This window comes from Cryptotermes secundus, unplaced genomic scaffold (assembly GCF_002891405.2).
Source record: "Cryptotermes secundus unplaced genomic scaffold, Csec_1.0 scaffold101, whole genome shotgun sequence".
Classification (NCBI taxonomy): domain Eukaryota; kingdom Metazoa; phylum Arthropoda; class Insecta; order Blattodea; family Kalotermitidae; genus Cryptotermes; species Cryptotermes secundus.
Window position 1 is genome coordinate 493,668 of NW_019720704.1, and position 25,609 is coordinate 519,276.

General features: G+C 38.0%; 1 protein-coding gene across 1 annotated transcript in view; it reads right to left on the bottom strand.

Moving 5' to 3' along the window:
* Nucleotides 1–24,363, bottom strand: part of LOC111871001 (zinc finger CCCH domain-containing protein 14) — a 27,863-nt gene extending 3,500 nt beyond the window's left edge. The window contains exons 1-12 of the mRNA XM_023863712.2: nt 24,164–24,363; nt 19,960–20,002; nt 18,388–18,552; nt 16,457–17,149; nt 14,314–14,900; nt 13,720–13,953; nt 11,059–11,170; nt 10,760–10,888; nt 10,458–10,677; nt 9,215–9,471; nt 1,196–1,292; nt 832–968 (exon numbers count right to left, since the gene is read on the bottom strand). Coding sequence (XP_023719480.1) covers nt 832–968; nt 1,196–1,292; nt 9,215–9,471; nt 10,458–10,677; nt 10,760–10,888; nt 11,059–11,170; nt 13,720–13,953; nt 14,314–14,900; nt 16,457–17,149; nt 18,388–18,552; nt 19,960–20,002; nt 24,164–24,202 — 2,713 coding nt within the window. The 5' untranslated portion in view covers nt 24,203–24,363. The remainder of the gene's footprint in view (nt 1–831; nt 969–1,195; nt 1,293–9,214; nt 9,472–10,457; nt 10,678–10,759; nt 10,889–11,058; nt 11,171–13,719; nt 13,954–14,313; nt 14,901–16,456; nt 17,150–18,387; nt 18,553–19,959; nt 20,003–24,163) is intronic.
* Nucleotides 24,364–25,609: the final 1,246 nt, after the last annotated feature.

The following is a 25,609-nucleotide window of genomic DNA, read 5'->3' on the forward strand; positions in this document are numbered from 1 at the left end:
TATTATTATTATTATTATTATTATTAGTAGTAGTAGTAGTATAAGTAGTAGAAATAGTAGTATTAAGTAGTAGTAGTAGTAGTAGTATAAGTAGTAGAAATAGTAGTATTAAGTAGTAGTAGTAGTAGGAGTAGTAGTAGTAGTAGTAGCAGTAGTAGTAGTAGTGTGGTGGCGCCCGCACCTCCATAGAGTGAATGTGCCCCAAGTACATAAGAATGTTGGACAGCACTGCACTAGAGCAATAAAAAAACTTGCTGGGTAGCATTAAAAAATCCTTGGTATTTTGGAATCATCAACAGAAATTCCTGAAACTGAGGTATCGGCAAGTATAGTCATCTCATACATGATCGTCATCCTTGGGAATTTCCATTATCAGTTCACTTCAATCACCTAACACTTGGTGAAATAAAAAAATGCATATAAACTCATTTTATAATTTAACCACTCCTGTGAGGTTAGATCTGCATAATGAGGAAAGTAAAAATCATAGTTTCTACCACACATTATTAGGATGATAAAATCAAAAGGACATGATGGGCAAGTCATGCAGTATGTATGAATGCAATGAGAAATTTAAGTAAAATATTAGCGTGAAAACCTGATGGAAAGAGACCATTTTGGAAACCTAGAGACATGAGGGTAACACAGGGTGCCTGGATGTGGTGAGAATACAGTCCAGTGTCAGGCTGCTGTGAAAATGGTAATGAAATTGTGGGTTTAAAAAATGCTGGGAAACTTGTTGAGCAGGTAAGCAGTTATCAACTTCTGAAGATGGAGTTCACTGTCATGCCATGTTAACCTTACTTTCCAAAGCATAAGACCACAGATTACCTGCAGGAGAGGCGCTGCTCACATTACGAGGACTAGCATGTGTGAAAGGACAGTCTCTTCGTGTACATGAAGCATCAAACTTGCAGTTTGGATGGATGTACAAGCATTTGTCACCAAATTTGCAATTAGGAAAAGATCTAAAAACAGACAAATAAGGAAACATAAATCATCACACAACACAGACAACAGCAAAAGCAGCTTTCTTCCTGCAATCACATTTTGGAATTTCTGACATCTGAAATTTTGTTAAGGATACTTCTCCCAGGCACAATCATACAAATTTATAAGATCCATAAATTATTCACATATTTACTGAATATGTTGAAGGAAGAGACAAATCTCAACATCATGTATGAACACTCACTTGCAAGGAACAGTTGGGTGCGAGTAACTGCACTTGTCTCCTGACCTACAGGCTGGCCAATATTTGCATCTCTCACTTATCTTCTGCTTCACACCACCTATGGAAATGAGAAGCCTGTGTTCACAACATGCAATACTCTCAAGACAAGAAAGTGTGCATGGGCAGTTCAGGCATCAAAGTGTTTGCCGAATTTAGCCCCAGTTCATTCAAAGAGAGGAAGAACAGCAACTGTCAGCTTAAGCAGGGACTGCACTTTTCCAGGGGGAGGGGGTTGTTTTCATTGGTACTTGGGCTCCTGAAGGGCAAGGAAATAATAAGGGGGAGATGGATGTACTGTGCATCCAGTGAGATGTACGTGAGACTCCATTTTCATGAAATTTAATACTATCACTATTTTCAAGCTTATGATGCAATTTAAAATGGTCTGTACTGGAATATTACTTTATGTGAAACCCCACATTAGGACTCCATACAAATTTGATTTAAAAACTTTAGATTTTACAGCCAATTGTATATTATTTATATTGTATGTATATATTTTAACTTTTAGAACATGTACTGTAATAGTGGCTTCTAACTGTATTGATGTAAAAGGTGTTCCTCTGAAGATGGTCTCTGAAGACCACAGAAACATGTAAGGGCGTGAATAATTGAAATAAGACAATCTTAACCAGTCACACTGAATGGAACTATTTAGCTTTTTCACTTCAAACAAATGTTAATCTCTTTCTCTCTCACACACACACACACACACACACACATTACAGTGACATGTCATACTAAGACTCACTTTCAGACCATGTAAGGAACTTAAATCTATATCTCAGTGCATCAAAAAATGTTCCCGACAAAATATGTCAAACTGAATTATGGGCATATGGTTTTAGGCGATCACAGTGGTGAGTATGAAGATACTGTGTAATTTGGTAAATAGGCAATAATGTTTCAAAGGAATCTACTACCTCCAACTTCAGGATGGCAGATGTGTGAAGACACATGCAGCAGATTCCTAAAAAATGGCATCCATTTACCAAACATACCAAAATATATAGCTACAAATTCCTGAAGACGGTTATCTTCAATTAGGTAAGTTATACACATTTATGTGGTATGAGAAACATCTTCACAAAATGGTCATCAGTATCCTGCTCCAATTTCCCTTGTCCTTCCAAGTGGGTACATTCCTAGAGGTTTCCTCAGGAATATTCCACATGCATACTTCATCTACTTGTCCAGCCCACTGTTTCACTAGCCTTCTTCTTCAGTGTTCTATAGATTGTGATTCATATCCATCTCCATGCCCCTACAGGACCATATTACATTACATTCCATTCCATGGATCCAAAGTTAGTCAGAATGACTGTAGGATGTGGAATATGTCATATAAATACAAAACATATGCAGAGACCCAATGGAGTTCTCACACAAGAGAAACCAAGAGTACACAGTGACTACACACAGGGCTATTTAAAGATACATTGGTTATTTTCTAGACAATAGGTATTCATCAACAGAGTAGAATGAATGTTTATTTAAGTATCGTTTCAGCGCTATTTTAAATCATGCCTTTTAATTCATAAGACCTTTGAAATCAGATGGCAGGTTATTAAAAATGTTGATCCCAGCATAAAATGCACTTTTCTGAAAGCACGAGAGATTAGCAATTGGTTTATGAAGACAGTGTTTGTGTCTTGTGTTAACACTGTGTACATCCGCATTTGTCTGAAAATGTTCTTTGTTATTTGTAATGAAGTTTATTAATGAATATATATATTCACAAGGCAAAGTTAAGATCTGTCGTCTCTTAAATAGATCTCTATGCGATTTGACACCCATCATGATTCTAACAATTTTCTTTTGCAATTTAAATACTTTTTAATGTCAGATGAATTACACCCAGAAAATTACTCCATACTTCATTAAAGAGTGAAAATAAGCAAAACAGATTGATTTGAGAGTGTCAATGTTACCAATATGTAACATGAATCTAACTGCATAACATGCTCTACTTAACTTTGGAATCAACTGATCAATATGGTTTTTCCAGTTTAAGTGATTATCAATTTGCAAGCCAAGGAAATTTGTTTTTACTCCCTCTTCAATATATTTAACATTATCTTCTATGTTTAACCGATAGTGTGGTGAGTTTTTGTTATACATTTTATTACATTTGTTTTTCTAGGTTCAGGGACAGCTTGTTTGCAGAAAACCATTTACTCATTTGTGAAAGAACCTTGCTTGATAACATGCAGAAATCATCTAATTTTTTACCAGAAATTATAACACTAGTGTCATCTGCAAATATTATAGGTATTGACGAGGTCCTTAGTGTAGGGGGGAGGTTTTTATATAAATTATGAAAAGCAAAGGCCCCAAAATTGACCCTTGCGGAACTCCATGTTTTATTATTCCCCAGTTTCAGTAGGTATTTTGGATTGAATTTGATGATTTCATTTCAATCTTTTGTTTTCTATCTGTTAGGTAGGATCTGAACTAACCTAACGTTGTTCCTTGAATGAAAAAAAAAAAAACACGTAATTTAGTTACTAAAATTTCATGATTTACACAGTCAAAAGCCTTTGCCCAGTCACAGAATATTCCACCAACATGCATTTTTTGCTTAATAGATTTCAACACACCATCTGTTAACTTAAAGGCTGCATTTTCAATGGAAATTCCTTTCCTAAAGCCAAACTGTTCTGGGACTAGTATATTGTTACTCTGAAAATAATGGCTTAACCTACTGTGCATAACTTTTTCAAGTACTATAGAGAACGTACAATAGTTAGCAGTGAAATTGGCCTGTAGTTTGATATACTAGTCTTGTCCCCTTTTTTATGTAGTGGTCTTACTACTGAAATCTTAAAGACGATCAGGAAATATTCCTGTTAATAGTGAGTGATTACAGATGTGTTAATGGACTACTGATTAGAGATGCACAAACTTTTCAGTGATTGGAATGGTTTTAAAACCAGGGAATTTTCTAGGAAATGCCTCTCTTAAAAATGAAATGACATTATCTCCCACTTCCTAATGCAAGTTTAGATTTTCTGTAATTGTTAGAAAAGAAGTATTGAAGGCATCTGCAATTTCTCCTGGGTCCTCGACTTTTTCATCATTTATAAGGAGAGATAGAATCTGGTCAGTCAGATGTGATTTTCCTGTTTCCTGTTTTATTATATTCCAGGCTGTTTTTATCTGATCATTTGATGCCGGTATAAGCCTGCAGCAATGCTGCCTTTTAGCCTCTTTTATAACTCTACTCAGGATTTTGCAATACCTTATGTAGTATGCTCTCATGTAGGGATTATTACTGCTCCTGCTGTCTACATACAGACACCTTTTATGTTTACAAGATATTTTTATTCCTTGTGTAATCCAGTGGTTTTTTATTCTACTTACTTTTATTTTGCATAGGAAAACTGGCTTCAAAGATATTTATAAAAATATATAAAAAAAGGAGTTAAACTTATAATTTGTATCCTTATCTTTGAAAACAGGTTCCCATGTTTCATTTTCTAATAGATGTTGAAAATGAGCAATGGTTTCACTGNTTTCTCCTGGGTCCTCGACTTTTTCATCATTTATAAGGAGAGATAGAATCTGGTCAGTCAGATGTGATTTTCCTGTTTCCTGTTTTATTATATTCCAGGCTGTTTTTATCTGATCATTTGATGCCGGTATAAGCCTGCAGCAATGCTGCCTTTTAGCCTCTTTTATAACTCTACTCAGGATTTTGCAATACCTTATGTAGTATGCTCTCATGTAGGGATTATTACTGCTCCTGCTGTCTACATACAGACACCTTTTATGTTTACAAGATATTTTTATTCCTTGTGTAATCCAGTGGTTTTTTATTCTACTTACTTTTATTTTGCGTAGGAAAACTGGCTTCAAAGATATTTATAAAAATATATAAAAAAAGGAGTTAAACTTATAATTTGTATCCTTATCTTTGAAAACAGGTTCCCATGTTTCATTTTCTAATAGATGTTGAAAATGAGCAATGGTTTCACTGTTTATTTTTCTGGTTCTCTGTTTCAAGGGTGCTGAATTTACTTCCTCAATAATATTATTTACTGTAAGAGAGGCCGTTGACTACAGGAGATGTACAAGAAGAGCTTAACCTTGCATTATCTATAAAGATATTATCAATGTCTGTGCTTGAGGAATTTTGAACTCTTGTTGCGAAATTCACTGTGTGTGTGAGAGGTTGTTATGTCCTTATTAAACAGTTTACTTGTTTTTTTTTCTGCTTTCATTTAAATAGTTTATGTTTATGTCTCCACAGATTATAAACTCAGACTTTGGATTGTACAGATATTTTAAAGTTGCATCTAGTCTCCTTAGAAATTCATTAACCTCTCCTGAAGGGGCTCTGTACAGGCTTGATATAATTATGTGAAATGTTTTAGTTACTAGCTGTATTGCACAGATTTCACAGTTTTGCTCTGTACAATGATGAGGAATATCAATTTTACTGATATGTAGATCAGTCTTAACAAAAATATACACTCCTCCCCTCTGTAGGCTCTTCTGGCAAAAACTTGAGCCTAACAGGTAACCATGCATTGAGAGGAACAGCAATTCCTGTTCAACCATGAGATGTTCACTTAAACATAATATGTGAGGATTTATGTTGTCTATTTCAAAAGAGTGCAGTAATTCTTCAATTTTGCTTCTCAAGCCTCTGATATTTTGGTGAAAGATATTTATTGAATTTAATTTTTCTGCAGTTTGTCTGTGAATTTCCAAGACTGCTGGACTGCATTTAATATATGATAGGCATCTTGGTGCTTTTGAATTAAATCTAAAAAAGGAGACACCCTAGCATTGGTTATAACAGGAATACTGCTTATACCTGATGCATGACCACCAACAACCCTCTCAGCAATAAGCTGCGTGAGCCTCTTCTTGCCTTGAGAGCTCAGGTGCAGGCCATGCATTGTGTAATCTTCCTTCGCAATTGATGATGTGTTAGTGACACCAATGTGAGACATGTCATGACCCATCAGGGCCTGATCAAGCCTTAGATTCATGCTCCTAACTCTCCCATTCATCCATGGCTTGTCATGCCTCTCAAAGAGGCTGACAAATCCCACATTGGTGTTTGATGTCCTCTCTGCAATGTAGTTGAGATCATTTTCAATTGAATAATGATAGTTTCTATCCAGGATCTTTCCTGGCCCTCCCACTATAATAATATGATCTTGGTAAGGCCTTTACCAACATGCACTGTCTTCGCTCGCTCGGAAACCGAGATCGTGGGTTCGAATCCCACTCAGGGCATGGATGTTTGTGTGCGTTCTTCTGTGTTTGTCTACAGGTAGAGGCCTTGCGACGAGCTCATCACTCGCCCAAGGAGTCCTACCGTATGTGTAAGATCTAGTAAACCGAAGTGAAACGGAGAGTTTCATGGAGGTAGGCCTAGGCCCAAATTGGGGCTGTAGCGCCACAGGAAAAAAAAAAGGCCTTTACCAAGCTTCCCTAGATCCTCAACAACCTTTGCAAGAGGAGCATTTGGTTTGGAAATGTTACATATGGAAAATTTAGTTCCCAGGTTTTCTTGAAGCATGGGGCCAATTTCCATACCATGACTACTTCCCAGTAACAAGATCTTTCTTTTATTTTTATTTTTCTCTGTCCTCATTGTGCTAGATTTTAGTTCCCTGCCTTTATGCTTCAACAAAACTGGGGTTTGCTGATCCAATTCCATTGCATCTGTTTCTAGCATCATTTTCAGAGAACCTATGGAACCTGGACTTGGAATTTTTTGGGTTTTTCCAATTTCCTGAATTACCCTGCTGCATGAAGTTACTGCTGACATTCTCTCCTCTCAGCTTACAGATTTCCTATCTGGCTGCCTTTACTTCTTTTTCCAGGTGCCTGATTCTCTCCTCCTGTTGGTTCACATGTTTCTGGTACTTACATGGGATACAATACCATGGCTTACTCCTGTATGGTGAACTGGGGCTAGTGCTTGCACAGTTTAAGTGGAGGCAGTAGCCATAGTCTGTACAAATTAGGCCATTAGTGACAAGCTCCACATTTACCAGAAGGGCTATTTGTACCAGACATCATTATGGCTATGAATATTAATAATATATTCCTTATTTACTAGATGCTATTAATGAAACTTCAAAACCACAATTAGAACAAATTCTTTTAGGGTGACTCACTGTACAGATTCGATTGTCAGGAGTTAAAATCTCAAATTCCTGTGCATTTCACTTGTATATCACGAAACGAATACAGTAACAGATTATCTGACTAATAATATTAGTTTTTATATTCAACACTTTGGGAAAAAGAAATGAAGGGGAAAAACAAAATTGTGATGCATTTCACTCTAAATCACTTTTTGATGCACTTCACTGTGAAATCGGAGTACACTTACAATTCCAGTAATTAATAATCCAGATTTAATAAACCTCAATTCACTCACACAAATAACAGACTAGAATACTGTAACATGTCTTGTCACTGAAGACGCCGTAGAGATTGTTAATTGGTTTATTCAACAACCTACAAATAACGGCTACAATTAATTATTACACAGTTGCGGGGTTTCACACTTTATAACCCTAATTGCATTAATCTGTTTACACTGTTGCGGGGTTTCATGATTTATAACCTTATGCGCAAATCAGTTCACTCTATCTACAAGTCTCTCTGTCTCACACACTCCCAATTACACAGTTACACACACGTCCGGTTCTTCTTTCCGCGACGGCTGCTGTATTCCAACTCAACTTGCAGGCTGCTGCCTTGAGAACTCTTGATAACACACTGGCTCAACTACTACTGAACTCGGCGATGCCACATTTCAACTCTCTCATGCTTACCGCTCAGCCGGCTTTTATTCTGTTCACTGTTGCCTGTTGCGTGCCACGTCACAGTAGGAAGCGGTGACGCGTCACCATGTTTGCGTATGGCCTAGCAACGCTATTACCTCGCGCCGTCTTACGTCACCGCGCGTTGCGCGTTACGTTGCCGTGTGGAGGGGAGCGCTGACTCATTCGCCATGTCACTGTGGCCTGAGTTGCCACGTTGCTGCTGGGTAGGGAGGGGTTCTCTGTTGCGCAACATGTCACAATACTATATTACAATGATACAAAATTTTTACAGAAACTCAGTTTCGAGGTCTGTAACATGTAGGCCAATATGGCGGACTCTTGCGCAGCAAAGCAACAGATCTGCTGGTATAATTGAATACCCTTATTTCTAAACAAAATCCTTATTTGGTATAAAGAAATTAATATTCTTATTTATGATAGTAGCCATATAATTTGTACTGCATGTTTAAAATAAGAGTACGTCAGTTTTTTTTGCCAGGAATGAGGAATGACCACATAGAGCTACCAACCAACCAATGAGTTTCTGCACAGTTATCTTTCTAATTTTATGATGGATCTCATTTTATTTGTTACTGTTGTTGGAAAACACTCTCTAATTATTTACAGTTATGTTATGGCTGTTGGAGGCCTTGTTTTGCATTTTTTATCATTATTTAGTTCTATGTAGCCTGTAAAATGACTGTTGCTACACTCTTCTTGATCTCATCCAAATATTCAAGTACCTGATTTAGATCTCTTACTCCAGCCCACCCTGATTCCCAGTCTATATCAAAATTAAAGGATACCTCTGTGTGTGTTGGAACTGCACCAGGCAATGTTTACCTATAAAAACTGCATCTATTTCCACATGAACACGAAAATTGTTACACTTTATTCACTTTATAATGACTACTTTTCATGTATTTTAAAGCATATTTCTGTAAAGAACTGAACTGAATTACTGAAATTCAAGAGAAATAGAATGCTTAATGAATGCTCCAGTCTCTGCTTCCCCTAAGCAGCCATAAATCTTTACATTCCTAATGCTATCATTTCAGAGTTAAATTTCTATGTTCAAATCCAAAAAGAAAAGGAAAATCCAATTTTCCCACTTCTGAATGTTGTTTCTTCTTTTGTGTGATAGTCCAACAAACCAATTCAAAAATCTCAAAACAAAGAATACCTGTAGCATCAGGGCTGGATGACTTCTGATACAATATTGGTGATGCCGGTCTCTTCTCTCTCTGCACCTCTTCAGTCCTGTTTACTTCGCTGTCTTCATATTCAACTGCTGATGATTCAGAGTCTGTATTTGGGCTGTTCATAATGACAGAAGATGTCTGCTGCTTTGTTTGAGAATGGGCATGAAATATTGAAGGATCCAGACCATCGAGTGTCACTACAAATTGAGGACTTTCAGACCGAGAAACCTCTGGTAAACTGAAATAAAGTATCACTGTCAGTTTAAGAAGTGGAGACTTAAATCATATACACAGAATGAAATTAGATGAGACAGTTTCTTATAAATGCTCTAATGCTACCAAACTGAAGGGACATATCTCTCTGTATGATCTGAGGTCCCCACAATGCTGCTTTTGAAGATACTAGAAGACAGAACTCTCCCATGCATCTAACTTCATGGAGCTGAGCCCTTCTTAAGAAGCTGTCAGATGTGTAGCTGTCTCTATGTGTAATTAGACATAAGAACACAATTCTGTCTGAAATGAACATACATTATGACTACATGGACAGATAACTTCAGATGCTTCACAGTGTAACACAGCACAATAATACATTCAATTCCAAATTAACTTTGTCAACAAAAGAGTTATGTTGCTCTGATGCTACAAAATTTCATGACTTATTTTTCTCTCTAGAGTTCAATACAAAATGAGCATCACTGAAGAAGTTAAGAAACTGATTTGTAGCTGCAATAAGTGAATAGATTTAACCTTATTGTATGGCAAAACTCTTGTTTTATAATATGATAACTGTCAAGTATCCAGACTCATTACGCAATCGCAGTTCACTAGTGTGTAAACATGATGATCGTGTATTTGCCTGATGATGGCTATGAATAGCCGAAACATGTAGCAAAGCTAATTTAGCCTTGAAAAATGTATTGTTGTTGTGTTGTGATGGACTTAATAAAGAATTGTATATAATAATATAACAGGATGCATGAAATGAAAATAATGGGTTATGCCATCATGTAGTTTTTCACATGAGGGTAACAACATATTGCACAAAACTACTGCCTCCATCTTTGGGGTAGAAGTGGCAGTCCTTTATTACTCACCACTCATATTCTTATAGTGTTTAACCTCTGCAGTTGAAATAATATTAACATAACTGATTAAAATATTAAGTGCACAGACACAAGTAATGGGAAACTAAGGAAGTCTCCACACTACACAGTGAATTACCTGACAGACTCCACCTGTACAGGAGGATCCTTGGACCAGGATCCACTGACAACTGACCTCTTGGCATCATCATGGGCCTCAACCTTCCCTTCCATCCCTCTTTCTACGCCAGAAGTGACTTCCAATAATTTTGTGCTTCCGTCATCATAATCAGGATTTACATCTCCTGTGACATTCTCCTCCGGGACTTTAGAATGCAATATATCGGGTGGAGGAACAGCTGCAACAGTAACACAGAAAATGAAGGTGTCACATTATAAATCAGACATCCCTGTCTTTTAAACTGCACAAAATGCACTTACTTTCCTGTGCTGCAGGTTTATCTGAAGAAACCTGAATAACAATTTTCTGCTGCAAGTTGACACTTGAGATGGACCTAGATGCCTCCAACTTGACTGGGATCACTATTCGTTCAATATCAGATGGTTTTTCTGAAAGTAACAATACTATACCAACACTACACTTCTTCATTACACACTATGTACGATATAAAGCCCACTTCATATCCTACAAAGCTTCCATGGTATAAGCATTTGGTGCCAATGGTAATGACACTGTAACAACAATGAGCTTCTATAGTAAATGCATTTCTTCAACTCACCCATCACAGGAAGATCCTTACGTGGTTGCATTCTTCTGTTAGGCAGAGTGATAGCAATCTTATCACTACCTTTGTTATCTCGAAACTTCCTGGTATACAGGCCATCTGAACGCTAAAATAAGAAATTCGGAAACAATTTATGTTTCTTTGTGGTCTTGTGTGTTATGACACTGTGTTCTCAGCTAGTATTTCAGACAGCCACACAACCTCCCTCTTCAGACAATTCTTCACAGCCATGAAAACCATAAATCTCCTATACATTAATGTTTCTGCCCTGGTGTCTATACTAACATACCTCCATATCACTGAATAAAAACAAGAGTCAAACAATCTAATCTAAGTACACACATATTCCACGACATCTTACATGGTTTTTTTATACCTCACTGGTTGACATGTGACAAATAACCAGACTGATCTGTGCCTTAAATGGGGGTTTCACTGTATTCATTTTACAATCATGCTTGTTTTTTAATTTTCCATCAGGAGCAGGTTACCTGCCACATAGCAGTAACACTTATGACTTATATCTGAAATTCTGCCTCTTCAGGTATCTTTAAATGGATAGGAAACATCTACTGACTAACAAAGACTTCCTATTTGCCATTCATAATCATCTCTTCATCTCAACAAATCTTCCACAATCTCTCAGTTGAAACAATGCCACTAAATAATGACTTACCAAAATCTGCTTAGAATAAACTACACAAATTCTGCTTGCGGATGATATTAGTATAATACTTACCAACTCTAACCCCACAGATTTTATAAGTGACATAATGANAAATAACCAGACTGATCTGTGCCTTAAATGGGGGTTTCACTGTATTCATTTTACAATCATGCTTGTTTTTTAATTTTCCATCAGGAGCAGGTTACCTGCCACATAGCAGTAACACTTATGACTTATATCTGAAATTCTGCCTCTTCAGGTATCTTTAAATGGATAGGAAACATCTACTGACTAACAAAGACTTCCTATTTGCCATTCATAATCATCTCTTCATCTCAACAAATCTTCCACAATCCCTCAGTTGAAACAATGCCACTGAATAATGACTTACCAAAATCTGCTTAGAATAAACTACACAAATTCTGCTTGCGGATGATATTAGTATGATACTTACCAACTCTAACCCCACAGATTTTATAAGTGACATAATGACCGTATTCAAATACTTAAATAAATGGCTCAGAGACAAATAGTCTTTCGTTACATTTCGACAAAACCAATCTCGTACGATTTAAAACTAAAAATGGACCCAAAATTAACCTGGATGTAAGCCATGGTAATAATACAATTTTTAAAGCACATGACACAAAATTCCTTGGATTACTTATAGATAGTACACTGTCTTGGAAATTACATATGGAGTAGGTACTACATGTGCTAAGTGCAGCCTGTTAAGCACTCAGATCTATTAAACCCTACAAGCCTCAGGAAGTAATGAAAATGGTTTACTATGCCAACTTTCACTCCGCTATGTCATATGGAATAATATTCTTGGGAACCTCTAGAGATAGCACAAAAATCTTCAAAATGCAAAAGAGGGCAATTAGAAGTATCACATGAAGCAAGAACAGAGATTCTTGCAGAGATTTATTTAAAAACTTAAAAATATTACAGTTTCACTCACAGTACATACTCTCACTCCTGTTATTCATGGTACAAAACAGAAGCACGTACAATTTAAATTCTGATATCCATAACATAAATACAAGGCAAAAACCCAACTTCCACAAACATTCAGCAAAACCAATCTCTATATCATAAAGGAGTTCACTCCTTCGGCCTCAAAGCATTCAATAGCACCCCTCAAAGTCTCAAAAAAGCAAACAGTAATATTAAGCAATTTAAAACAGCATTGAAATGTTCCTTACTTACTCACTCCTTCTACTCCACAGCTGAATATTTAAATGTAAACAAACAGTAACTAGTATCAATTCTAAGCTAAAGTGCATTCCCAAGCATGTTACTGTATCATTTTGCTTATTTGCAGACTTTACTGAATGTATCCAATTAGCATGGCAATATTAATACTGTATTATAATCTTATTAACTTTTCAAGCAAAACTATTAGGCTTATTTTGGACTCTACCCATCATCTGGTATATATAAGACAAAAAACCACAACGTTTCGGAGACTGGATTTGTCTCCATCCTCAGGTGGATGGGGCAGGATAGACTTACACAGTTGGGCCCATTACAAAGAGCTAGTCTACAATAAAACTGTTATTGTATAGTTATTATGTATTTCTACTTAACTTGTTGCATATCATATGGTGTCAACCTGTACTCAGATTTATGTACCATAAATAAATTCAAATTCAAAATCAAGAACTAAACAAATAATGACAAAGCAGATTCTGAGATGCAAAATGGGTTACTAAGTCTACTGCCTTCTGGGATGTGACATCATGTAGCATGGTGGACAGGTAGTAGTGCTGTGGAGGAGCCTATTGTCATCATCTTCGGGGCTGAACTCAACCCTGAGGAACAGTGGTACTTGCCTCCCAGACTACATAGTGTCAAATTCCAGAAGACCACAATCTCAACACTCCCCACTGTGAGAACATTAAATCACACAAGCAGGTTATGCCCAATGTTATCACGCTTTCACCTGCCAACAAGAGCCCAGAAACCACGGCTATATAACTTACCTCATGAGGTTCCACACGTTTTGGTGCACTGGCAACAGACTTGTGAGCCTCTGCCATGGCTTTCAGGATGAGATTCTTATTGGCCTGAAGAGCTGCGGGAACTATGGGGCGAGGCTTCACACAAATAACTGATGCCAGTGATCCAACACCAGGGTTCACAGGATCATATTCTTCCTCTTCAGCATCTCTACGCATGGCGACTACTCTTGAAAGCAGCGGCCGTTTTCGAGGCACCTACAGATACATCAGGAGTACAACTGACAATTATTCAGCTGGTTAAGGAATCTCAAAGTTGGTCACTGTATTCACAACCACCTTCCACTGACAGTTGAATTCAATTCACCTACTATTTTTTTTAAATAAAATTTTAATATTAACTCTAACCTACGTGTAGGCTTTTCTTCAGGTTTTCTTGTTTACTCCAAGAGTGCTGCAAGTTCCCACTCATCCCATTCTCCATGATTTAATCAACTTTACAATACTGGGCAAACAGTACACACTATGAAGGTTTTTATTACATAATTTTCTCGAGTTCTGTGTTGATTCCTCTCCCAAAGGTTTAAACATTCCCATCAGCATCTTCTTCAATCTTACCTGATCTCTGCCAGTAATGCTGTCTTCATCCAGTGGCCTGTGCACTGCTCTTGGTCCCAACGGTTCTGTCTCTGCGTTGACATTCATCAGCCCAGATGTTCCTTTCACTGCTGTGGGTGCAACTTGTGCCACGGATATATTACACCGTTCTGACTGTGATATCACCGAAATGCTTCTTCTGTTACCTGGCACTACTCTGCCACCCAGTGTGGGCACTTCTTGGCTTGAGTCTGTGTGTCTTGTCACACCTTCAGATCTAACTGAAATAACTTTCCTACTGCCATGTTTGTCTGTCTCTGGAGGAATTATTTTATGTCCCAAACGATCTGTAATGCGAATCAATGGCAAATTACTTTCATGGGTAACTTTTCTAACACCAAGCCTGTCTAAAACTGATCCAGTGGTAACTTTTGCACCAAGCCTGTCTGACAGCTGAAGCCCTCCTACACTGGATGTGTTCTGCTTATCTTCAGCCACAGCAGTCAGAGTGCTGTCACCCTTGTTGCCTAAGTCTGTGGTACTGCTCTTCATGCCACTGCCGATAGTTTCTTGAGCTCCTTTTGGAAGCTCAGCATCCAGTAACTCTTCTGAAATGAACATAAACAGGCTAATTGACTCACTAGAGTTACAGAAGTTCATTATAACTGTAAGGGCACAATATGGAGCTGGAGGGTAGCCAGTGGATGTCTTTTTGGGGCAATGGTCTCCATAAACTAATTAAATTTAATCCATAGCATTATAGCCTTGTTTGAGGAAGTTGCAACTTCGCTTTAGGGGGCCATTTGAAGGGCCCCAATTTTGGAGCTACAGTGTTCATATTTACAAGGCAATGACCTATAACAGACAAATCTTAAATAACAAACATGAATAACATATGTCCAACATACACACAGACAGAAATGCAAAAACCAAGACTGAATTTTCCACCATCACAGTAGTTTCATATTGTGTACCTGCAGGACAAAGCAAAAATACTCCTCCCCTTCTATAAAATCATTCTGCAAACATGAGACAGTCTTAACACTGGTAGTTTAATAATGTCTGGATGAGGTTTCAAATAAAACTTGTGCTCTTTCTTGATCCATGTGAACACACATAAACCATTAAATACTGGCAACACACACAGGAAACTCATGCAATACCACATTACTTACTTACTTACTTACTCATGGAGCTGAGCCCTTCTGGAGGAGCTGCCAATTCTGCAGCTACTCAAGAATTTCCCAGCAATCTATGGGACCTGAAGGTTCATTACCATGTTCACAAGAGCCCTCCACTGGTCCCTATCTTGAGCCAGATCTATCCAATCCATACCATCCTATCTCTCTAAGATCCATTTTAATATTGTCCACCCACCTACGCCTTGGTCTTCCCAGAGGTCTCTTTCCTTCTGGCTTTCCCACCAATATCCTATACGCATTCCTCGTCTCCCCCATTAGTGCTACATGCCCTGCCTACCTCATCCTCCTTGACTTGATCAATCTAATTATACTTGGAGAACAGTACAAGTTATGAAGCTCCTCATTATGCAATTTTCTCCAACCTCCTGTCATTTCATCTCTCTTCGGTCCAAATATTCTCCTCAACACCCCCTTCTCAAACACCCTCAGTCTATGTTATTCTCTTAATGTCATAGACCAAGTTTCACACCCACACAGAACCACAGGCAAAATTATAGTTTTGTATATTCTAATTTTTATGTTTTTTGACAACAGACGAGAAGACAAAAGGTTCTGGACTGAATGGTAGCAAGCATTACCCGAGTTCCATCTCCTCTTAATTTCCTCCTGAATCAGGTTTCGATCTATATATTGAATAAGCAGTCGCGGAAAGCCAACAAGGGGTGGCCCTCCAGCTTGGGGGTTGGGCGTGTGGCTAACAACTCATCACCGTAAAAAAATACTTTGTTATGAAATACTCCATGCAGTGATAAATTTAAATTAACATCGTTTTTATCTTGAAATGGCACTACTTTAAAAATTGATATTTAGAACAAACCACAATGCTCTAGGTTTTCACAGTGATCATTCTGGGATACTTTTATTTTTCCATGCAGTGTAACACTCACAAACCCCTACAAGAGAAGCTACAATATATATTGGCTGCACATTTTGTGATGAGAATGACTGTGTAAATAGTTTACCTGCTTCAGCATCTGCTTTGATGTTGATGAAGTCTTCATCATCATCGTCGTCATCACTTTGCATCAAGACGATCTTGGGCCTGGACAATGGCTCTAGGTGCACAGCACCTTGGCTTGCAGCATCTGCCCCACTGCTGCTGTTTGTCACTGGACTCAACACTGAACTCTGAGTTCCTTCCACTGAACTACAAATAATTTTACCGGAAGTACTGTTTTTCCCAGCTAAAGTAACTTTTCTGTAACCAGATTTTCCTGAATATAATGCATCAGACTCTTCTATGGACTTCAAAGTTCCCTCATTTCTGTGTGACAAACCAACAATGTGTGATGACTCAGAATCACTGTCACCTGACTTTGTAGTGCCAAATTTATGTGACAGCGAAGTAATTATATCACTCTGTTCTACTTCAGCTGTTGCATGTGATTTACTTACACATTCACTGCTGTTTACACTGCCCTTAACACTAACCTGACTGTGAGATACACTTTGATTTAAATGGCTCTTTGTAACTTTCTCTAATTCTTTATGCTTTCCTGATATTTGGTTTACATTCTCTGAATCACCTCTGACATCTTTCCCTCTTGTTTGTTCACCACCTCGTCGAACTTTCTTCCTTTCTGAAGATTTCTTGCGCTTCTCCTTCTTCAAATTCTCTCCCTCACCATCACCTGTTGAAAATTTCCGCTTCCTTTCTGAAATTTATTTTAAATTCAAAATATTATTTTTTATATTTCGCAACAAAAAAAAAAAAAAAAAAAAAAAAAAAAAAAAAAAAAATAAAAAATTAANGAAACTCTGCTAATCTCAGATATAGTCATGCAGAAGGTCGCGAAAATGAGCTGAAGAAACTGGATTACATTGTGCCATTATGTAACATGTGGGTCGTACCAATGTTAGCCACATACAGTGCGAGAGAATGAAAATAAAACACCCTGTCGCTGTAAAAATTCCACAGCTTGAAACCAGAAAGGGTTCATATTTACAAAATTGGGAATTTTAGAGAGCTACCAGATGGAGACCATATGAATCCAATTAAGTGTTCTAGACTGATGTACGCTGAGAAGAGCTAATCATAGCAGCCTGTGTAACAAAGCCTTTATTTCAATGGTGATAAAAAAATTTAATGGTTTACAATTTTAAAGACAAAACCAGATGTCACAAAGCACAATGTTTTCATTGGGTTCACACATTTCTGTTTATATTCTTGCATTTATGTTAGGTTTTATAAGGTAAATATGTGAATTAAATGCTAGATAGGCATAACATGATGATTCAGAAACAACATTATCAAAAAGGCTGTGATGTCCTTTCATTGACTGTAACTGTTTGAGCCTCAGCTATCACAGCATATTTTCTTAATTCGCCGAGATGGCCCGATATTATGCTGAGGTGATCAAAAGGTATGGAAATGAGGCAACTTAAGCTGACATGTTTAGGAGGATGTCTATCTGAAAATTAATTTTTCTGGAGTAAGGGACCTGTCTGTTATTGTGGACTAGGTGTACAATGAGTTTAAGACACAATTTTTTAAATATGTCCAACTGAAAGGCTATGGGTTATTCAAAACCAAAAGTATTAGGATAACAGGAACACTGGGGTGGGGGAACGGGTAACTATCAGCTTTTCAGGAACTAACATCCATGCAATTAGTATCAAATTAATATACATATCAGAAAGCATCCAATACCTCTCACAGAACCAATAAACTCTTCAAGGAAACCACAAGTGCCCCATAAGACTGCACTGTAAATTAATTTACAATAACATCATTTTAACAGGTTTCCCATTAACAATGCTGTCGCCATTTATTTGGACTTCAATGGACATAGCCCACCAACACCCACAACCAAATGCTGAAACAACGATGCAATATTTGATGTATTTGTGTCCTCATTTCTGAAATGTACTGTGTTAAGGAAACATGTCTTACCTAAACTTGCAACAGTAACTTCCTGCAACTTCTGGAGAACCTGATGTAGCCAGCTTGTGAATTCTTCTGTATTTGACCCTAAAAACAGCTGCAGATCATCTTCCATCTGTTCGCGACTCCTTTTGTTTGCCACCATTACCATAATATAATCAGGCAGTTCTTCATCTGTCATTAGAAATGAGGACATGAAATCACATCATTGAACACCATTCAGGATGTTCCCCACCAAGCTATGCCACTGGTCATTACTACTGGAGCGAATATGAACATGAATTATAAAGTGTGTGACACTGAATTTTTGGACAATGGATAATGTCCAAAAACATATTTGTACTTTTGAGAATGTCAGAAATTTTACATACCTTGGAGTCCTGTTGAATAATAGAGGGACAGTATCAGAAGAAATAAACAGGAGAATAATAACAGGAAATAAAGCCTATTATGCTAATAGTCAGCTTCTTAAAAGTGCAATCCTTTCAAGATCAACTAAATGAAATTGCACAGAACATTAATTAAGACCGGTAATTACCTATGCTGCTGAAACTTGGACATGGAACATTTTTGATGAAAATGTTCTTTGAATATTTGAAAGGAAAATTATAAGGAAAAGTCTATGGTCCTGTTTGTGAAGACAGTGTTCGGAGGGTTAGAGCCAAATAAAATATTAATAGTTTACTTCAATGACAGGACATAGTGAGACATGCAAAATCTCTTAGGCTTAGTTGGCTGGGTCATGTGAAATGCATGGAGAGTGAGAGGACTCTGAAATGTTTATTGAATGGTGAACTCCTTGGAGTTTGTAGAAGAGGGAGACCTAGTAAGAGGTGGTTCCAAGATGTGAAGGGCGAACTAAGACGAATGAGGATTGGTAAATGGAAAGTGACGGCATAGGAACGGATGTCCCAATATCCAAGTAAATCAGGCATTCAATGTACATTCGAAGGTCCTTTTATACACACTGCCCTTGAAACATACGAACATTATTATGAACTGTACAAATGATGCATTAGAAGCTAGCTAGCAGGATAAAGATGTATTCCTGGAAAGACATATGAAAACTTGGTCATGGGAGCAGTGCCCTAGCAGAGAATCAAACTGGAGACCTCTTTGGTAGTAATCACATAAGCAGTTGACTTTTGTTGGGCAAGAGTAAGTTTATGCAGTTTACGCACTACATGACACTAAAAATATGGTTCACTATGTCAAAGAAAATCACACAACCATGAACTTTGGCTTAAAGCATTTGTGACACACATACGCCTCTTATGCAGTGTCAAGTGGCTGCTATAATTTATATCAGGCTTCTGGGTTATGACGGCATGTAGTCTGTCTGGCAGGGATCAACACTTCGCTGGAACATGCTGTCCTCATCTTCAGGGTACTTATCTGACTGACATGTGCCATAACCCAGAAGACAGTAATAAGAATCTTGACTACTGTGAAAATCTCGAATGTCACCTTTTATTTGCCTTGTGATGTAGGTATGAATAAACTAGTCTGGTCTATACTGCTGAGTTCTGTAAACACAAATTTCATTCAAACCATCAAATAACAAATAACAAGTTTACTCACCAACATATGCCCCCAGTTCCATCAGTTTTGCTTTTATTGCACTCTGGAAAACACACAACACATTCATTAGTATCACCATTCTTCTCACCTAGGCCTAAAGTTAACATGTCTGGAACTGTACTCCCATGGTGTGGTGCTTATGCACAGGGACAACTCTACGTTTACAGGTCAGTGAGGTGTCAGCAGCACGGTTAGTAACAAAGCATGCAGCCCACAATCCATTCGGTCCAAATATGATCCTTACAATGTATATATCTCTGATTCACTTTAACATTAACCTCCTTACCAGCCATTTTTCTGGATGTTTCCTTATCACTTGCTTTCCATACTCAATCTACAAGTCCTTGCATCTAACCATTATTTGATCATCAAATCAAAAAACACAGGAATAGATTTTATTATCACCTTTTCTAACACACTGCACATATTAACTGAGAATCTGTTTTGACTGTAAATTTCCCATTCCAAAGGCCATGTTACATGACAACCCAGCACCACCATCATTTCCTGTCACAACCTAAACAAAATTGGCTTTGTTCTAATCCAAGCTTGCATGTATGAACCACGCAGCTACCAGTTCAACATGGCTCAGAGACGAAAGCAGTTGCGATCTCTCGGAGGACAGGAAATATTAGATATGTTCTCCGATGAGCTATCAGATTTGCCAACTGCTTCGTCTTCTGATAGCGAGGCCATTATCAGTGACAGTGACAGTGACGGGGGCCACAGGGCTGCCCAAAATGTGTCAAGTGAAAGTGAGAGCTCCGTTGAAAGTGCGAGTGTCGGGACAGCTACATGGGATGAAGTGGACAAAACCCCCACTTTGGGAAAGTTTACTGGGGATCCGGGGGTGAAGCAGATGCCATCGGACCCAACGGACGTGTCTGAAGTTGCGTCACTGTTTTTTGGAGATAGTTTCTTTGACGGAAGGGGGACATTCTTCTTCAGTCCTGGAGGGATACTCACGTTGTGAATATGGTTTCCACTATTCACAATTCGAGCATGGTCGATGTTCAAAGACGACACGGGCAAGTAAAGAAGCCTCTTTGTATTTCCGAGTATAATATGTTCATGAAAGGAGTTGATAGGGCCGACCAGTTCTTGGCCTATTATTCCCTTCCTAGGAAAACAGTAAAATGGACGAAGAAAGTTGCATTGTGGCTTATAAACTGTGCAATTTTCAATTCATTTACGGTTTTCAAAAAGGTGAACAGAAATTCTACTTTGAAATACAAAGCATTTCTGTTGAAACTGGCAAAAGCTTGGGCTACTGACGTCACGGTGGCGGCAGTACCTGCGTCAGACACAGACGTAGTGCAGCCGGGGCCATCTGTTCGCACCCGCCAGAGGCCTCAAGTAGACCCCCCTGGCCGACTCTCGGGTGATATGTGGAAACATATTCTCGTGAAAATTGTGAAGAGTGAATATTGCAAGAAGAAACACCCTTCTAGGCAGTGCCATGTGTGCGCAGAGCACAAGAAGAAGAGTAGAACTGCCTACATGTGCAACTTCTGCGTAATGTCTCTTCACAAAGGGGAAAATTTCCAGAGATATCACACGTGCAAGCACTTCTAGGAGCTCTGGTAAGTATTCTCCAAAAATTTCAGTTCATAAAATTAATTAGGAGATTTTATATTAATTTTTAAAGTGAACAGTGCACAAGTTAGGGTAGTAGGTTTAAAAACGCTGGTCCCCAGGGTGATTTAAATGTTTAAACCACCGGTCTGCAATGTGTTAATACAAAGCCAAATTTTCTGAAAAACTTTTCAACCCTTATTCTCCCAACCCCAAAATAAAATCCTTGAGACCAAACAAAAGTACTAGTGGTTCCACGCAAAACAAAAAAGCCTTGTTTCCTGCTGCACAAATTCCCAGTCCTACAAATCTTGTGCTGTCAATATATGTATTTAGGTAATAATGTAAGTTTATAACATGACAAGAAAGTGATGAAATTCAGTTAATTGTACGAATGGTAACAGATTTTGGCAACTTGTGTAATGTAATTTTTTGCAGAATGAAAATTGGTCATGGCAGAATTTGCATTTGGTTTTGACACTAACAACCTGTAAAAGCACAGTCTAGCCTGTGATAGCAGCGGTGTGGTTGGAATCATTCTTTACACCAGCTGCCACACTTTCTCGAACTCAGATGCCTTCTTCTGCCAAAGGTCTGGCAGCAGCACTTGTGTCTGATGCTCATTGGCACAGCAAGCACTATGACAGGAATGATTTACCTTCAAGTCTGAAGTTTATGGGAGATGACTGTGGGTGTTTTATGTTGTAAATGTGTCAGGGTAGAGCAGATGAGATTTCAGGACTGGTGCAAAATCAGGAAGGTATGTTTTCATGATCAGTTCATAAACCTGAATGATTTGAACTGGGGGTCATATGGGGCCGAAGATACACCACTTCCTTCTGAATAAATTATACCTTGTTGTCTTGATAAGTTTAATGAATTTTACTAACTGATCACAAAGAATCAAGTTAGTACAACACAGAATATATCTCTGATCAACAACTAACACTTGAAACTGAATATACAGACACAGAAGTTACTTTGTAAGATTTGAGGCTTTCATGGCGGTGACTATGAAGAAAGCAGTCTTCTGGGATTTGGCACCGTGTGTGTGTGTGTGGTGTTAACCGACGTTTCGGAGGAACGTATCGCCTCCATCTTCAGGGTAGAAGGAAAAATATAAGAAATCCGCAAGCGCAGAGACCGCGGTTCTCACGGTCTCTTCCCTGGTCTGGTGTTTGTCAAGCACTTTAAGTGCAGCCTGGCTGTCAGATAGAATGTAGATGTTCCTATTTCTGTAGTTCCTACTTAAATTCTCCATAATAAATGGCTTAATGGCATATACGTACTTCTGCCTGGAATATTGTCATGTACTGCCCAAGGCTGAAACTAAGTTTCTGCCCCATGCCATAGCAGTACACATCAGCTCCAGTGCCCTTATTTATCTTGGAACCATCTGTATACCAGATCAGTCTCCCTTTTCTATCAGGCTGAAACCCGTCTTCCCATTCACTCCTGTCAGGAAATCTGACTGTGAAGGGTTTTTTCATATACATGTCTCAGTATCATTTTGTCAGACCCCATTTGTAATATGGGCTCTTTTTTCATGTCCTGAGTTATGTATGCATGTCTGAAACGATTGGATCTAGGTTTCCACTGATCACTGCACTGGAGATGGTAGATTCCTGCCCTGGCCTTTGCCTCCAACTGTAGATGCAGTGGGGGGAGTCCAAGGAGTATCTCCAGTGCAGCTGTTGAAGAAGTTCAAATTGCTCCTGTGATACCCAAGCAAGCTAACCTTTGCAATTTCAACGTGTCTGCCTTCTTTGTCTTGAGTTTAACTCTGTGCCACCATACTATGGTGATGTATGTAATTATGGGTCTTACAACCGCAGTGTATATCCAATGTACAACGTGTGGCTGCAGTCCCTAAGTTTTACCAAACATGCTTCAGCATGGTGGCTAAATGTAACTGGAAATACTACACTTTATATGAAGACAGATTACAGACATTTCTAACAAATTATGTATGATACTAGGAATATTATGTTCTGGGATGTGACACAGTAGAAATTTACTACATTTCAAAAGACAGTCCTACTTCCAGCTTCAAGTCTGAAAAGTAAGTCAAGCAAGTTGTCTTAATCTTTGACCACGAAGATGATGGCAATATATTCCTCCAAAACGTCCCTAAACATCTACCATATTATATGTGTGCTTTTAAGACGTTCCTACTAAAAAAACGTTGGCGACAAGGCCTACCAACATAGCAGCGGAACTGCCTAAGTACCAAACATGATGGCGTAACACATCAAAGTCGTACCGAAATTCCTAACCTAACGCGTTGTACCATATTTCAGGTGTAACCTCGTTCAGACCAAGCATCTTCGCCAATTTAAAATTCGCGCCGCATAATGGAACCCGCTTCGTATTACAAAAGCGATATGTTGTAGTGTCAAAGAAATCTAATGTGCGCATGTCACCATATTCAGATGGTTCGCTGCAGGAAAATCAAACTCAAATCGGATCTCATGACTATTTACGCATTTTTAATTTGTTGTCATGGTACCGTCAGCTGGCATTATATGCTGTAAGGTTATTTTTGTGGGTCGCCTTGCATTATACCATTACTGTCTGTAAGAGCGTGAAAGTAAAAGAATATACTTATCTGCTATCATTAAAAACTCACCCGTATTTTCTGACTCACTTCAGCTCCTATATCATCCATGATGAATGGATAGGCACAATAAATACAGAAAACAACGGTTTTAGCCTCAATTAGTACGTAATTAACCTAAAATCTCACATACGAAACACAAACTTTCGACACCAGCAACATACACACACCACAAACTGCCTTCTGGCCACAACCACTGCAGCCAACATAATATTTTTCAATGCATACACAAAATATCAGCTACAATTCAGTTTATAAACATATATAACTCTGTAAATAGAGTTTCTGAATATTCAATGAACTATATCAAATCCAGAGCTATGTGATATCATAATGACTTCTTAATATGGAATTAAATATGTACAGAATGTTGGTGACTTTGGTGACATTTATAATCGTTTCTAATACAATAACATTCCACCTATGTTTACTTCCATAAACTACGATTTGGCCGGTTGAGTTTGATTTTGTTGTTTGTTGTATGTATTATCTTTGTTTATTTATTTATTTACGGTTTAGTTAACGACGCTTTCATTAGCTCATACTACATAGCTCGAAGTCGATCACAGTGGCTGCGCGGTAAGGCATGAACCGTCATTGCCCGCTCAGTGGGATCGTGGGTTCCAAGCCCACCTGTGAGGCATGGCTGTCAACGTACATTTATCCTGTTTAAGTTGTTCTGTGTATAGGTAGTGGCCTTGCGACGGGCTGATCCCCCGTCAAAGGAGTCATACCGTCTGTGTATAGATTATTTTCGTTTTCATTTTTATTACCATTCAACAATCCATAGATACAGGTATTACAACCATTTGGATAGGGAAATTGTCAGATTCTCCTGCTTATCTTTACAGAATACATGTACCACCCTAATATAGGGGCTTTGTCATCTGAATAATATTATCTAGATCTAATTACCATTAATTTCATTGTCTTTACACAAAATACAACAAATTAATCAGCTACATATTACATTTACACACTTGATGAATCAAAAGACATAAATTCATCTACAGAATAAAAGGAATGTTTCAGCAAAAAAGATTTTGATTCCTTTTTAAATGAGTTAAAATTTCCCCTTTGTTTTATTTGATTGGGGATCTTATTATACAAACTAATTCCCATATTTATCACACTCCTCTTAAAAAGAGCTGTATTACAGCGCTGTACATGAANAATCACAACATAGTCAAAGATAAATTACAGGCAAGCACTGGAGGGAAAACACATTAATGCCGACAAGTAAACAAACAACAACAACAATAATAGTTTCATTAACATAAATCTAAGTTGTTATTGAGAACTGAGAAATTAAATGTATAAATATTTAATTGTGAACTGAGAAGTATAGATATTCAGAGAGGATAATAATAAAAACTCAGTTTAATTGTTTTTTATATTCATGCAAATAATAATAGTAACAGTTATACCATATTTAAAAATCATTTGGGGAGAACTTTC